Source organism: Python bivittatus, unplaced genomic scaffold (genome assembly GCF_059951505.1).
Source record: "Python bivittatus isolate LINGU-HERP-01145 unplaced genomic scaffold, Pbiv_v1 ctg000610_np1212, whole genome shotgun sequence".
Taxonomy (NCBI): Eukaryota; Metazoa; Chordata; class Lepidosauria; order Squamata; family Pythonidae; genus Python; species Python bivittatus.
In genome coordinates this window covers 59,872,019-59,889,226 of record NW_028277088.1, presented here as the reverse complement: position 1 = coordinate 59,889,226, position 17,208 = coordinate 59,872,019, and the positions used below count along the sequence as shown (strand labels likewise).

The 17,208-nt window shown below is 36.0% G+C and overlaps 1 protein-coding gene across 4 annotated transcripts in view; it reads left to right on the top strand.

Annotated features, from left to right (window-relative positions):
- Window positions 1–17,208, top strand: part of RECK (reversion inducing cysteine rich protein with kazal motifs) — a 156,188-nt gene that overhangs the window by 46,795 nt on the left and 92,185 nt on the right. For all 4 annotated transcript variants that reach the window (XM_088150155.1, XM_088150154.1, XM_088150153.1 and 1 more), the window contains 3 exons: window positions 7,638–7,671; window positions 8,013–8,210; window positions 11,329–11,596. In XM_088150155.1, the coding sequence (XP_088006281.1) occupies window positions 7,638–7,671; window positions 8,013–8,210; window positions 11,329–11,596 (500 nt within the window). The remainder of the gene's footprint in view (window positions 1–7,637; window positions 7,672–8,012; window positions 8,211–11,328; window positions 11,597–17,208) is intronic.

Here is a 17,208-nt window from a genome sequence, read left to right as displayed (position 1 = left end):
CTGGACTAAAATCAGCCACTAAAACATAGCACAGTAGGAATCCCCTGAAATCCATTAAACCCAGGCCTGGGACCAAAGCCAGGTTTTAAGGACTTTTTGGATCCCCAGGAGGGTGGGCCCTACCCATACCTCTGTTCCAGAGGTGGGGGCTGCAACAAGGCACATTTCCTAGATCTCACAAGAAGGCAACATTTAATAGAAGGGTCCTGGAGGGCACCTGCTTTCCCTGAATGTACCGTAGCGGGCAGAAACAATGGGAGAGAGGTAGTCCCTCACATAACCAGGCCCTATGCCATGAAGGGCTTTAAAGATAACAGCCAGCACCATGAATTGCACCTGAAGCCAACTGGTCGCGAATGCAACTCGCTTAGCAGTTGTGACACATGGGCACAATGAGAAGTGTCCATTACTGCTCATGCCATTGCATTTTGAACCAGCTGTAATTTCCAGAGAGTTTTCAAGGGAAGCCCCATATAGAGCGCATTGCATTAGTCCAGTCATGAGGTGATCATGGCATGAGTTACCATCTGCAGGGCCTCCTGGTCAAAAAATGGGTGCAACTGGCACACAAGATGTATCTGTGCAAAGGCCGTCCTGGCCTTAGCTGCAACCTGCTCTTCAAGCAGTAGCTGCAAGTCCAGAAGGATACCCAAGTTGTGCACAAGTCTCAAACGGGGAAGTGCAACCCCATCCAAGACCAAAGGTGGAAACATTCCCAACTCAAGGGTACAAAATAACCACAGCCACTCAGTCTTGTCAGAATTGAGCCAAAGACTGTTCCTCCCCATCCAGACCTGAGCGGCCTCCAGATACTGGGTCAATACCTTGACAGCTTCACTTGAGCAGCTTGGAGTAGAGATGGTGTATCAACAGCATATTAATAATACCAAACCCCTAACTGATGGATGACCTCATGTACCAATTTCAAGTAGATGTTGAAAAGGAGGAGTGAAAGAGTAGAATCCTGTGGTACCCCAAAAAGAAGGGGCTGAGGAAATGATCTCTCCCCCGCAACTGACACCAACTGGAACCAACCACTGAGGAAGGAGGTGAACCATTGAAACATAGTGCCTCCCACTCCCAACCCCTACATTTGGTCCAGAAGGATATCATGGTCAATGGTATTGAAAGCCACTGAGAGATGAAGGAGCACAAGGATGGTTGCACCACCCCTATCCTGCCTCTGCCAAAGGTTACTGACAAGGATAACCAATGCTGTCACCATACTATACCCCAGTGTGAAGCCCAACTGAAACAGGTCCAGATAATCTGTTTCCTCCAAGAGCCTCTGTAAGTGCCATCTGACCACTTTCTTCACAACCTTCCCAACAAAGGGAAGATTGGGAACTATCCAATAGTTGTCCAAGATGGAGAGATCCAGCGATTGCCTCTTCAGGAGGAGCATTCCACCGTTACCTTCAAGGCTGGAGGGACTGTACTCTTAGTTATCTCCTGAGCTGCCTTAACAACTTATGAGAGGACAGGATCTAACAAACAGGTGGCCAAACTTACAGATTGGATGACCTTGTCTACTTCCTTGGGAATCACAGAATTGAACTCAGTCTGGGTAACTTCACAAGATTATGCCCTGGGCAATTCATTTGGACCTGCCCAGTTGGAGTCCAACTCTGAGTGAATTCAAGCAACTTTATCCACTAAATAGCATGAATACTACTTGCTGGGGCCCTGCAGATGGTCCTGAGGCCCAGCCCCCTGACAGGGAGTGGGTCACTCTAAATATGGCTCCTGGGTGGCTACTGGCAAATGCAATAAGGGCAGAGAAATAATGTTTCACAACCCCTATCACCACAGTGTAGGCCTGAATATGAACTCTAAGTTGGATTTACTCTTTGTCTTTCTGCTATAGTGCTCCAGGCATAGTTACCAGATATATGAACAGGACAATTGGAAAGGAGGACACAGACAACTGGAAAGGAGGACACACTAACTGTTTAATATTTGTATTTACATTCATTGGAGAGGAAGGGATTACAAATGAGTGAGCAGGAGTACAATGGGGAATACACGTTGAGAGGAATGTGCTAGCACTGTCTGTTTGAAACTTTGAGAGGCTGAGAAAAAATTTTTGTCCTAAGTGTTATCTACACAGATCCATTAGAAGGTTCATTGCAGCCTCCCCTTGTTCATAGGCCAGAACTGTTCACTGCTTCAGCCTCTGCTTCTTCATGTGCCAACAGTCATCTGGCAAGACCCCACTGAACCTCAGTCCTGTCTTACTGGGGTGAAGTTACTCATTGAATTCACATGTTCTGTGTTAAATGGAACTGTGATCTCACAGAAACTTAAAAAGAAAAGTAAATAAGAAATATAATGATAAACACCAAAAAATGGGATTTCATGGGGCTAGACCTAGCCTCTTAGAATTTGGAGATTTCTATAAAGATTCTTGATCAGCAGGTTTATGCTAAAGTTATTATTATGTCAGGGGATATATACAATAATTCAAGTGACAAATACTTAATTTTGGATAACGTATTTTGGTACAAAAGTTAGTTTAAAAAGTTATTGAAAAAAGGAAGGGATAGGAAGGCATTCACAAATGCAAACATAGTCATTATCTTATTCACCATGAATTCCCATGCTCTTGAACACACAAATGTAGGGAGGGATATGTGTGCTTAATTTGATATTCCTCACCTTTTCCAATGTTTGGTTAGTGGTCCACAGTATCTGAAAGTTTGAGAAACATTTTATAAGGTGTATGCTTTCTATTTTTACATATTTTTTCAAGGTATATGAAGAGGAAAGGGAACCATCTCATGAGTAACTTTATGAAGGGTGTTTACTAACCACAGCAAACATCCATCTGATAATACTTATCACCTAATATCTAATAATACCTAATAGCAAGGGTATAATGGAGTGGTATTCAGAGGTAGCCTTCACATGACATGCTAAGCTAAGCCAGAAAGCTTGGTCTGTTAAAATACATTTACTGGTGTCCCCCCCCCCCCTTTGTTGTGCTTGGACAATACACTGTGCATCAGATCTTCTGCAGTGCATCTCTGTTAGGTCTTTGTATCAAATTCTGATATCTGGTAAGTTTAAATTTTACATTGCAGATTGTCTGACATTCAGAAAAGGTATTGGTAAACTAGCTAGTTTTTTTTTTTTTTTAGCTTAAGGTACTATTTTCTAGTATAATGTACAATAATATATAATAAGTACAGATATATTTAATTAGGTGAATAATTGCAATAAGAAATTTTCTTTTAAAAGAATTCACTTTCTATTAATCTGTATGTGGATTTCTGTTGCCTAGTATTTTAAATCAAATATTGATTTTGGAAGAATTGCATTTAACAAAATAAAATCATTAGTCAATAGTCTCCAGCCTATTTTCTTCAAAACAACTATTTCTTAATATATTGTTTCTATTTACCTTTTCTGTATTTAAGAGGAATATGCCATCCTACAGCTCGTTTTTAGATGTACTGTTATCAGACTCAACAGTTAATTTGGTGTGCTCTGAGAAAAATAAAACCATCCACCCTACCACTGTTCATGCATATATATTTAGTGAAAATATTTTCACAACTAAATTGTGGTTTACCATGATGCACATTAACACAATTCCTGGGAATTATGATTAAAGTAGCTTTTGAAATAATTGTTTGTTTTGTTTGAAATTTATGATAATATTTATTACATACTAAACAGCATAACGAAACAAGGTTAATTGAAAGCAAAAAAATAAAAGTTTGCAGAATAGTCTTTCTGGCTACACAAAAGGCTGGAGCTATGTGACTTCAAAGTAGTTGGATTTCCACATTGTACTGAGTCCTAATATAAAGTTGATGTATGAAAGGGAATCTAAATAAACAGTGATTTGCTTAGGGCAGTAACCACATTTAGAAACCATGGTATTTGCTGGCTTACTCATTGTTTTTGATTACAACTGTGCTGATCATGATATGTAAACAGGGACACATGATTTTTTTTGTAATTCTGTTATCACAGAGGTGCAAGGCAATAGCTGCTATAGAAGAAGGAAAAAATTAGGAACAAACTATGATTACTTTGCTGATCTACAAGACTGGCATTGGCTTGTTTCTGGCTCGTTCAACAAACCAAAACTGGCCAAAATTGTGACTTAGTATCATCACTCCAAGATCCCCTTCCTATCTGTTATACTGAATCTTAGTTTACTATGGCATGTCAGCATGTGTACTCTGTTGTTCCCAACTGCAAGATTTTTTTTTTTTAAATATGGAAAGTGCAGTGGCTTACTGATTCTCCAGGAATGTTGGTTTACCTTATACTAGAGGAAACTGCAGTAAAAAGTAGCAAGAAGAATCTATTTTAGGATTCCAGGCATTTAATTCTATACCCTAGCCTAATTTTCTTCCATAAGAGTTACATCATTGTTTTTTAACCACTCAGGATACTGCTTTTGATCCCTTAATGTATTTTTTCCTAAAGATTTTTTGTCTTTTTGCAAACTCTTACAACTTAAGTGTACATGATGACATTCTGGCTATTTAAGTCCAATAGATTGAACTGAAAATGCTATTAATACATAGCTCAATTTCCTGCTGCAAATACACATTTGAAAATACAGTTTTTTTAGTTACTGAGGAGGTCATAATTTTGAATACTTCTGAACTATAACCATCAACTTAAGAGCTTTATCTCTTCTAATACTGTATTATACCACTCCTCTGTTATGCTGTGTTTCCTTCTCTTTTCTGGATTTCTGCATTGCTGTAGGAGATTCACCAATATTTGTTGGAGAACGGAAAGGAAAGGTAAGAGAGTTTTCAAAAATAGGAGTGAAGTAATGGTCGTTTCTCATGATAATTTCTTTTCCTAACTCTTATTCGCTTTAGTTTTGTTGCATTTATTTTATCATGTGTCATTTCATTATTTTTCTGTTCTCTTAATTAGAGTTATTTCAGGAATGTTTACAAATATAAAAACAATAAGCTTAATTATCTGGTAATTTTTTTCACATTTGTCATGATATACCTGTATTTACATGTTTATATCCTTCTTCCATGTATCATTGCTATGGATGCATCTTAGATCTGTTTTTATGTTTCATGATAAAATCAGTACAAGGCAAACTGCCAGAACAGTCTTCTAGATTTGGGGATGAAATGGTGGTCTCCAAGCTATATTTCAGTATCTCTCCATGTTGTTAGCTCCTAATCTTTAATAGAAAAATATTTCAAAATAAAATACACAGGGTGCAGTAATATTTAGTCTTTGATGTGAAAGAGACTGAATTTTTAAAATTTATTTTTCTTTAAGAAATGAGTGGCATGCTGTGGTTGCTGTTTAATTCTTTTATGTTTTCTTCTTGTAATGCCAAAAATTGGTGCACTTTTAAATATAGTTATGAATATGAGTTCAGGTATATATTTTTGGTAGTATCCATAGAGTAGTATAGAAATAAATGGGAAAGCAGCCATTAGGTCCCTTATAGCACAAGATTCTGATAATCAAATTAAAACACCTCCCACAAGCTTAGAACATAGTATAAACAAAGCACATCTAATTAATGCCAGGAAATAACTGAGTAAAACTAGTAAAGTGGAAATTAATGGCATTCAAAACAAAACAATACTGTAACTAATGATTAGAACTAAAGAAAAAGGGATTATTACTATTATTGTTATTAAGCCATTGAATTTGCAAAATGGTTATTTCTAATCCACTGAATTTACAACATTTCTGCTAGTTTATACATCAGGAAAAAAAACCACCTGAAAAATCAACATTTTTTCTCTGTATTTAAAATAGTTTTATGAAATAAAAATGTTTCAGATGGAATCAGTGATTTTATGAGGAGATAATGTGTGTGGAGTTACAGGAAAAAAAATACATCAAATTTAAGGATATAAGAATTTTGAGCAAATCTTTAGAAAAATGAAATCAAGCAAAGATGTGGAGAGTCTTTCAGAATTGGCCCAAATTTTCATATAGGAAAATTAATTATTGGATATAAGGAAGATGATTCTTGGGAAGGCATCATAAAGTGTTCATTTGGAGCAATTTAATTGTGCTTCTCAAATAACACATAAACTAATTCCAAATGATAAACTACTTTTGAAGCTTTGCAAGGGGAGCTGTTGGAAGCCTAAAATCTCATTAAATATACTTAAGCCTACTTGTTTGAATGTTACTAGAATTTATATTCTGGACAAATGAAGAGCTGAATTTCAGATTGTTGTACAGTGTATGAAGCTGAAAATAATAATTGATAAAGATTATGGGTAAGTGTTGATTGTCAGCTGTCTCTTAGAGGCACTGAACTGTCCGTAGCTAAATGCTTTTAATGCTAAATTCAGCCACTTACTGCAAACCAGTCATGAAAAATATGTTATTCACTGAAATGAAGGGTTCCTGAAGAGGAACAGGGAGAATTGGGACACTAAGGACAATAAGCAACAGCAGTCTCCTATATTATTTTTTTTCTTTGTGTAAGCGCCTAAAATGTAAATAGAGGTAGTAATCAGAATAGACAGAATACAGTGGAACCTCGAGTTACGAATTTAATCCATTCTGTGACTCTGGTTGCAACTCGAATTGGTTGCAACACGAGGCAAATTTTCCCATAAGGTTCAATGTAATTACCGTTAACCCGTTCCGGTGTCTGCGGACCACGCGTCAGGGGCGGAAAAACGGCCGTGGACCACGTGTCGGGTGGAAAAATGGCCACGGACCACGTGTCAGGGGTGGAAAAATGGCTGCGGACCACGTGTCGGGCGGAAAATGGCCGCGGACCACGTGGAACGGGGGAAAAATGGCCGTGGACCATGTGGAATGGGCGGAAAATGGCCGCGGACCACGTGGCATGGGTGGAAAAATGGCCGTGGACCACGTGGAACGGGCAGAAAATGGCCATGGATCCGGTTCGAGGCGAGTTCGCAAGTTGAGGTAAATTTTTGGGGGCAGAGCTGGTCATATCTCGAAAAATTCGTAAGTAGGGGTGTTCGTAACTAGAGGTACCACTGTATCTAAATAGTAGTCATGTTTTCTAAACTTCAGCAGATGATGAAATATTGCAATTTGCTTCTTATCTCCTGACTGTTTTCAAGCCATTTGGTAAAGAGCAGAAGGAAAAAAAAAGAATGACTATTCAAGAAATAGGAAAGATTTTAGTCACATTCTAATTATCTATTCAGAGTTCTTCATCAGTACTTATAAATTCTAGTATGCAAAAGTATGGCTGCTAATATTTGAACCAAGATACTTTTAAATGTATGAAGGAAACAAATGGAAAGGTAATAAAATTCAGAAAGGCTTATACTCAGTTTGGCACTTTAGGCTACTGTTTGCAGTCAACAATAAAGTCTTAATGCTTTTTTATTTTTGTTATTGAAAATTGTGTCCAATTTTCATCTGATGCACTCAAGTCCAGCTGTTACTCTTGTTTTCTTCTTGCATTATTGACTTATGATTGATTCATTAATTCAAGGGTATCAAAATATTTCCTTAGCTTTGGGAAATGAAATTTTGAGGGAGACTTCCATGGTTATTGTATAATATTCTGGCAATAAATATATTTCAATTTATTTGAATTATATTGTTTATCAGGAAAATATTTAGCATATCTACCATTAATTTTTTCACTAGTAGCTGTTGATTATGCTTTTTGTTTTTATTTTTAGAACACCCTTTTTAGTTGTATTAACAGAAATGAAAGTAAGTATCTTATTTCCGAACAGACTGAATTTTGACATTTTATTCTCCACTTGGTTTCATTTTACCTTTTAAAATAATTTTTCAAGAAAATATAACATCTATTTCACATTGGTCAAGCTGACTGTCAAGCAGATTAGATTGCATTTGCTCTAAACTTTAGTGCTCTTTTTTCTGCATCTCAATATATTTTAGTTTCAAAATGTGGAACTTTTTGGCCAAATATTGCTATATAGTGGTAGGAGCAATGTTAGTGCCTAAGATTCTGAACAATATAGTATATTTATGTTGATCAGCAAAGATAAATATAATTTTTAATTATGAAATCTCTTTTTTCCCCTTAGTGGGATCAGTTTGTTGCAGTTACGCTGGCCATCAAACAAATTGCTGGGAATACTGTCAAGCAATCTTTCGAACAGATACTTCACCAGGCCCTTCCCAGATAAAAACTCTTGAAAGTTACTGTGTCTCTGTGAGTCCACTGTTAGTGAATTGTGTGAATAACTATACACAGTCATATCCAATGAGAAATTCAACAGATAGTAAGTATGAGACAAAGTAAATTTGACGTACAATAATCTGATCAACTAATGCATAGAAATAACACAAAGAGGTTTCTGCAGATTAGGCATTGTTAATTCATTTATTGGATAATTAAAAAAAACCCCTGCACAATTCTGTATTCTAAAATTAAGGAAAACAAATATTCTGATTATTCTACAGGGAAAACCCATAGATCTTTTAATAGAGGACATGCTATGCATGCACAACTCTTAAGTTATCTTCAGCTAGGTTAGGAAAAACTCCTGCCTAATACATGAGGAACCATTGTTAATCAATAGAGGTATTCCTGAGGTAGACTGATTTTTAAAGAGCAATTTCCAATTCTTATTTATTTATTTTATAATAATGTTAATTTCATGATTTGATCAAACTGTATAAATCCAAAGAAATATTCAGTGTTTTAATTTTGCTTTTTATTAATTGAATACAGATTGTTGAGTAGTTGGGGCCATATGTTTATCCTTCCAGTGCTATAGAATAAGTTCATTTATTACATTTCTACCCTGCTGCAATCAAAAGACCCTCAGTGGTTTGCAAGGAATCAGAATGACAGCAATTAAAACATGCATGAGAATGCAGTCATACCCCCCCCCCGAAGGAACACCAAGAAAAAATAATTAAAAAAGGAATAATGTAATGCTTTAAATCAAGATAATGCCCTCTGAAATAATTGGGTTTCCAATAATTTCCTGAAAACCAGCAGGGAGGAAGTGAATCTGATGTCAAGTGGAGGCCACTCCAGAGCAATGGTGCTGCCACAGAAGAGCAGCACTCTCCTTAACTCCTAGGAGTGCAGAGCTACCAGCAGCTGTTTCATATAAGACCTAATAGATTGGGCAAGCAAGTCCATGAAGTGCTTTATAGGTCAACACCAGCACCTTAAACTGTATCAGGGAAACCTGCAAAATTGGTGTTACATGCTCCCATCACTGGGAGTTGATAAGTATGCATGTTCTGGACTGGTTGCGGTAAGCCAGCCAGGTGGAAATGAGGGCATGAGTTACTGTAGCCATCTCCTCCAGCATCAGGTAGGGCTGCAGTTGGCATACTAGCTCCAGCTGGGTGAAGGCTCCTCTAGCCATAGCCATTCCTTGCTGTTCTAGCAGCAGCTGTAGGTCTAGAATGAACACCAAATCATGAACTTGTCCATCCAGAGACAATACTAGCATCATCAGAGGACCCTTGTAACTCTGTTTTACTTGCCTCCAACACGAGTCTGTTCTCTCAACCTTAGGTACTGGGATAGGATGTCAACAGTATCTCTACTCTGGTGTAGGGTGGTGATATAAGGTTGGGTATTATCAGTAGATTGATGATACTGCACTCCAAACTATCATATAACTTCACTCAGTGGCTTCACGTGGATGCTTAAAAGCAAGGTAGAGAGGACCAGCTCATGTGGCACTCCAAATATCAGAGACCATCAGGTCAACCTCTCATCCCCCCGCAAACTGGAACTGTCCGCTGGGAAAGGAGCAGAACAACTACTTTATTTATAAATAGGGCATAGAGAATTCATTTTCTTTGTCCAGATATCAGTTTCCATGCAATAAGAATAAAGTTCAAAATAATAGGAACATCTGAGAATATTAACTCTCACAGTTAAATTAATATATGTAATAACTTCCTTTTCAAAAGGAAGAATCATGTTGAAATGAAGCATTAATCTCACTGCGTATCCAAGAACATGACAATTTACAGGCAGTCCTTGCTTAACGACCACAATAGGGACCAGAATACTGGTTGTTAAGCAGGGCAGCCATTAAGCAAGTCACCACATGACCAGACCTGATTTTACTACCATTTTTACAATGGTCATTAAGTGAATCACTGCAGTCGCTAAGCGAATCGTGGTTAAGAGAATCACAAAGTCATTAAGTGGATCCAGCTTGCCCAGTGGACTTTTTTGCTGGAATTCGCTTAACGACCACATGATTTGCTTAACAACCATGATAAAAAAGAATAATTCTAAGCTTTTTTAATAATTACTTGTAGTAGATTAATATTTCTGAGTCTGAAAATGTTGCATGTCCAAATTGGGGTATTAGTAGATGTAGTTGAAAATACCATTACTGAGCCATATTAGGCAGATAATATTTGTCCTTTACAGCAGAAAACAATAAAAATACATCTATTTATCAATCCAAGATAAATCTCATCTTCCACCCACCTTTTCTATGTGATCATTTTTTAAAATTAATTCTGAGATATGGATTATCCCATTGCATGAACTGAGTATGAGAAAAAGGTTCAAAATGCCTTTTTCTAAAAATACTGTATGTTCCACGATCTTTGAATGGCTGTAACAGTAAGAATAACTGTTTGAAATCTGTTGTATTTTGATCCAGAAACAGTCCAACAAAGTAAAGGTGTAATGTATGAGTTTTCTAGAGGGGCATATGAAGGAGAGTTTCCACTAAGGGAAGTCATCCAAAAATTGGTACTAGCTAATAGAAATGCAAATTTTGGAAAGCCACATCCCCTCTCTTTAATAGACAATGACATCTTTTAAAGAAGTCTTCAGAATTGAAGATTCAGTTAAGCCTGACTTAGCTGGCAAACTCAAGAAGCAAGAACCTTGTGAATTTCAGGAAGGCATTATCTGAAAAATTTTCCTTTATACTTGAAATCCACAGCAGTGATTCTGGAACACAAAACTTCATGGTTTGCCGGCATTGCAGTCTCTAATGCCTGCACCCAATCTTGAAGTTTGTCAGTCTCATTTTCTGTCTGTTTCAAGCAATAGCCGACTGAAGACATGAAATAGACTCCTCAGTAGGCTTCAGAGTGTACTTGAGAGAAAAAAAAGTCAGTAAAGACAATAGAGATTCCTTCTGTTCAGAAGAAGTAGTAAAGCTGATGCTTTGTTGCTTGAACAGATATATTGAAAGCAAGGTACTGAAAATACTGAAGCACAAACAATTCAGTTTGCCAGATTAATGAAGTATTAATCCTATAACAAGGATTTAATGCAGTTTAAGAAGATAGTAAACAATAGAGGAGAAAGATATGACTGCTCATGCTTACATTCTAGACTAGAAGTCTGTAAATGCAGAGAGGTGACAACTAACAATATTTGTTTTCTTTCTTATGTAGGTTTATACTGCTGTGATAGAGCAGAAGATTATGTTTGCCAAACAGCTTGTAAAAGGATACTGATGTCAATGAAAACAGAACATGAAATTGTGGATGGACTTATTGAAAGCTGTAAAACAATGCCTCTTCCACAGGATCCTCTTTGGCAATGTTTCTTGGAGAGCTCAAGATCTGTTCATCCTGGAGTGACACTGCATCCACCACCTTCAACAGTTCTGGATAGTGCTAAGTTGCACTGCTGTTCAAAAGCAAATACTTCCTTGTGTAGGTTAGTACATATCCCTCTTTGTTTCAGTTCCTTCAAGCTTTTGATAAGAAATATATTTTTATTTTATTCATTTGTTAATATTTAAACAGTGTCCAACTTTTTTTTTTATGAAGTGAACCAATTTGGAATTTTGAGAATGCTACTGAAACTCCTATCAGTAGTAGTAATAAAAAGAGCTTTCTTGTTCACAAAACCGAGGGCCCAGCAAATGATAAAATACCACCACTTCCATAAGACAAATTGTTCATGTCAAAAGAAAATTTGTTCAAGATTCTACATAAAAGGCAGAGATTGCAAAGCACAACCAGCTCTTTTGAAATTTTCTCCTTCACGCTTGTTTCACTAGAGACAAACTGATGAAGTCAGGCCAAATGCTGAATGCAAAGCAGAGATGGTGGTCTGAATCTCCAAATTGAGGTAACATATTTGTTCCTCCAAATATGTGTGCGTGCGCATGCGCGCGCACACACACACACAAAGATACAGATCATTTCTCAAAAAATAAACTCGTGATGTTCAAAGAAACACACTGTTTTACTTGAAGTTGAAAGTCTGTGGAAATTTGCAGGATTGGGGGAAAATCTGTATGTTATAATCTTTAACAAGTCTGGAATCAAAGCCAAAATATCTCAAGAACACACCAGGTAAAATCAGGAAATGAAGACATAAATGAAAGAAGCCTACCAAAGTCAAAGAAATAGGAATCCAAAGAGCAATAACAGCAATGTAGAGATGAAATACAAAAGCATTCTCAAAAGAGCAATTTAAAATTCCAAGAGAAGAAGAGGTCAAGATATCATAACAGGAAATTGATTTATTGTTGTTGGTTTTGTTCAGTTGGTTCCAGCTCTTCATGACTCAATGGACATCATTCCTGTTGGTCTCTTTTTCCATGCATCAGTTCTCCACTGACTCTTGCATTCTCATTATGTGTCCAAAATATTTAAGCCTTATTTTATTATTAGTGCTTCCACCCAGTGAGCAGTCAGTATTTACTTTATTTAGTATTGAATGATTTCATAGAGTCATAGGGTTGGAAGGAATCTTAGAGATCATTTAATCCAATCCCATGCTTGGCATAGGATTCAGTAGCACATCTCTGAGAGACGACCATGCAGTATCTGTTTAAAAAGCTCCAGTGAAAGAAACCTCACTGCTTCATACGGCAGCCTGTTCTACTTGCTGACAGCTTGTACAGTCAGGAAGCAATTCTAATGCCTATTCTGAACCTGCTTCTTTGTAGTTTTAACCCATTGGTTCTGGTCCTGCCCTCTGGAGCAACAGAGAGTAAATCCACTCGATTTTCTGTGTGAGAGGCCTTCAGATATTTGAAGACTGCTCTCATATTTATCCTCAGTTGTCTTTTCTGTAGGCTAAACATACTAAGATTTTTTAACCATTCCTCATAGGACTTGGCTTCTAAAACCTTTACTATTTTGCTCTGAATTGATTCCTTTTTTTAAAACAATTTTTTTCTTTCTTCTTAAACTAAACAGAAAAAAAAGAAAAAAATGACATATATATTAGGGTTTCTCATACATATATATAAAGTTTCAATAAATATAACCATATTATCTTATAATCATAAACATATAAATTACATCTGTCAGTATTCTTTGTAAGTTACAAGTAACACCAATCCACAGAACTGATGGGCCATAAATTTATATTTTCCAATGTTTAAGGATAAATCTCTTAGCAATAAGAAATGTGTGGAGAATCCATTTCCATTATCTACCAATCAATTCCATGTAATAGGCCTGTGTTTCAAAAGAATATGGATGTCCAAAAATATTAAACCCTGTCAAATTAAAGTGTTCAATGACATAATAAAACAATTGTAGGACATTGCAAAACATACATTTTAATGAACTGTTATTATTACATTTCCAACAACACAATGATTTATTTGTTCCTTTCTGTACAAACACACTAGGTCTGAATAAGTCCTGAATAAGTCCAGTAAGCCTGAAATATTATTTTTGTTGAATAAGCTATGTCTAAGATCTATTGAAATGTTTGATGCAGATGTTAAGGATGTTAAGCAGAGTTTCTGCTCTTTAGACAAAATGAGGATTTCAACTTCATTATTTCCAGAGTCATCCTGGAGTTGGTGGTCCTAAATCGAATTAAGTTATTCCATTCAGTCTTTCAAATGTGCATATCAAATTGACTTATGGATAACAAGCTTTTACGTATAACAACTCTTCTTCTTCCCAATCTAAGAATTCCGCGAATGCCTGAGTCAACTTTCTTTTAATATCTTCCTTTGGTGATTCCAGAATGGCTCTAAATCGCAGGCAGAACTCTTTCTCTCTCAGTTCCATGCCAAATTATCCATCCCTCTTTCAAATTCTGAATTTCTAATTGTTGATTTATTCTCTAAGATTTCCATCCTGTCATTTGTTTTATTTCTTCTGACATCTGTTTCATATCTACAATCACTTGTTTTACAAAACTATCTTATCCATTCTTTGTTCAATCTTTTTTTCAAAATTTGAAAATTTGGCATCCAATTTAACATCTAGTGACTAAGTCAGTTTGGCTCTCAATTTATTGATCATCAATTTAAATAGATTAGCAGAAATTGGTTTATCTTCTCTTTCTTTATCTTCCTTTTCGATTGGCTGCTCCATAGAGGTTCTTCTAGCCTCCAAACGTGTTCTGCATGTTGCCATTACGAAAATCCCCCCAAAATATAGATGTATCACTGAAAAGAGAGGTGAGAACAAGGAAGGGGGAAAAACCTCCCAAAAAGAAAAAGAAAGATTAAAAAATGCGATAATTCCTTGACTTTAAAATGTAATTACAAACAGTAGTCAACTGGTGTCTCTACTGAGCTAAAGTCCACTTTTTAAAAAAAATGGTTAAAAAGGGAAATTACAGGCAATTGCCAGGAGGTGTCTCTATTAAGGAAAAGCTAAACTAAGCAAAAAATAAACCAAACTGATTATAATTTCTCTTTGAAATATAATCCCAGCCAATTGCCTGATTGTTTACATTAAACAAAAAATCTTTCTCATGAAGAAGTGGATTCCTGTTAAAGTAACTCTGATTTTGCAAAGCAGATTCTTGACAAAATAAACTATAAAAAAAAACCTTAAAAAAACTAAAATCACCCCTTTTCCCCATTGTTAACTTTCTTCTGCCACTTTAATATCAGCTTTTTGTGAATAATCCAAAAAATACTATTTTAATTCTACCAATCTTTCTTAATTTTCAATCCCCCCCCCCCCCCAAAATGAAAAGTGACAAGAGGAATACTTATCTGGTGTAAGAAGAAGCCTCTTTTAAAGCAAAGAATAATTTGCATTTAAAATGTGCATTAGAAATGGGGGTCGGTCACTATTAGTGTCCATTAAACAGGCTGCTACTCAGCTTTGAACAAAGTTGTAATCCTCTCCTCCCACCCGCTCCACTCATGGGTTCCTCGCAAAAACCTCAGTTCTTGTGATTTACTCATGAGGAGCAGCCATCCGGCGAACACATAGGTTGATTTCAAGTTTCCTCCTTCATCCAGAGGGATTTAAAGCATCCCACATTCCCTCTGGGTGCTAAAAAAACAGCTGAGGGGCTGTCTCCAAGCTTGAAGACAGTCAAACCACCAGGCCAGCCACTGGAAGTCTCCTGTATTTCTCTGAACAAAGTAGTAGATGGGCATCTAACCATTTGTGCCCATAAATGCTTCAATTACTCTTTCAAATTATTTTCCCTTTTACTTTTAATCTTGTGGAGTCCTTGGGGTTCTCTGAGCTTGGTTAACCAAGCTCAGAGAACCCCCAGGGCTCCACAGTTCAACCCTGAGCTACATATATTCGCCTCCATTGCTACTTTTAATATTATTCTTATATTATGGATAAGCAATAATTCAACCTCGGATATATGATTTATGTGCTATCCTTTCAAAAATTTGGGCACTTGATGTTTCTAAATTCAAATCACAGTATTGCAAAGTCTCTACCCACATTTGTTGTACAAAATCATTCAATAAGGAGACATTGAAATACCAATTTCTCAATACTTTGGTTTCTGAAATGAACAATTCAAAGTATTGCACTATGGTCTGATACATAACAAACATCAATATTACATTCTTGAGTTTGGTGATATAAAGTCGATGATATTAAAAAATAATCAAGCCTAAAGAAATTCTGGTGTACATTTGAATAATATGTATATTCTCTTTTAGTTGGATACATCAAACACCAAGGGTTTATTAAATTCAGTTCTTCCATATAAATCTTAATCGTTTCCCTTGTTAATGATTATTTTTTCCGTGCTGGTGTATTTTTATCAAGCTCAGATTCCAATATTTCATTAAAATCTTCTCCTATTACCACTTTGTCATAAATGCACTCATTCAAGTGGTGAAAATATTCATAAAACATAATAGGATAATCTAAATTAGGTCCATAAACATTAACCATAGCTATTACAGTCCCTCCTATTTTAGCACATAAAATTAAATAATGCCTATTTACATCAGTAATAACCTGTTGTACATAAATTGAAAATCCTTTTTGAACCAAAATGGCCACGCCTTTAGCTTTCATCGAAGTAAATCTGACCCACCCAATCCAACATTAATAGAAATGTATCCTGTTCCGCTAGATGAGTTTCTGATAGATAAGCAGTATTTGCCTTTAACAGTTTTAAATATGCTAAGATTTCTTAGATTCTCGCAACCCTTTTAAGACTAACTTCATCCATTAATTTTATTTTGGTCCACTAATCAATATTCTTCCAGGACCAATTCATTTATGACCTGTATCACTTAACAAATATCTAATAATAAATTTGTCTATGTTTAAATATTTATCATGCTTTCTAGTATAGCTCACAGAAGTAAAACTCCATAAAGACACAATTAAGCATTCAAATACCTTTCTATTACATATATATATAATCTATACTTAAAAGAAAAATAGAAAAACATGATTGTGCAAAAAAATAAAGACAAGCAAATAACATTATTAAAGAGATTGAAAAGAACCCTGAAAAAAAATAAAAAGTAAAAGCAAAGAAATTGACGACTTCCCAAGTGGGATGGCACTGTGGTTTCATCTCTCTTCTTGTAAATGAAAAATACAGAATAGGAATTTCAGTTTATATATCTGGAAAATATTTTCAGAAAATAAATTATTTGTTTAGAAAATTTCTATGGGGTTCTTCAATTCCGAGAATATCTTTGCAGAAATGCAATTACCAACTAATGGAGGATTCAGTTTTCCGAATCTGGAGCTATATCATCAAGCTTATCTATTGTCAAGTATCAAATACTGGAAGCTAACAATTGGTGTTCTTTCCAATTTGGGCAACATTGGAATATACATGTTGGATGGACAGTATTAGGGTCTAAATCTATTAGAACTCTAGTATCTCTGGAAACAATTACGTCAGTTAGAAAGCTATGGAATGTAATGTCTAATTCCTTTTCCATGTTAGCTTGACTTTATGGGGAAACCCAACTTTAAAAATTGGGGAAAAGATGGTGATGTGGAAAATTGGATGAAAGCAGGGATATTGACTTTGGACCAATTGATAGATGACGAAAATGAATTTTTAACATATGCTGTGTTAAGAGATAAATATCATCTATCAGATGTAACCCA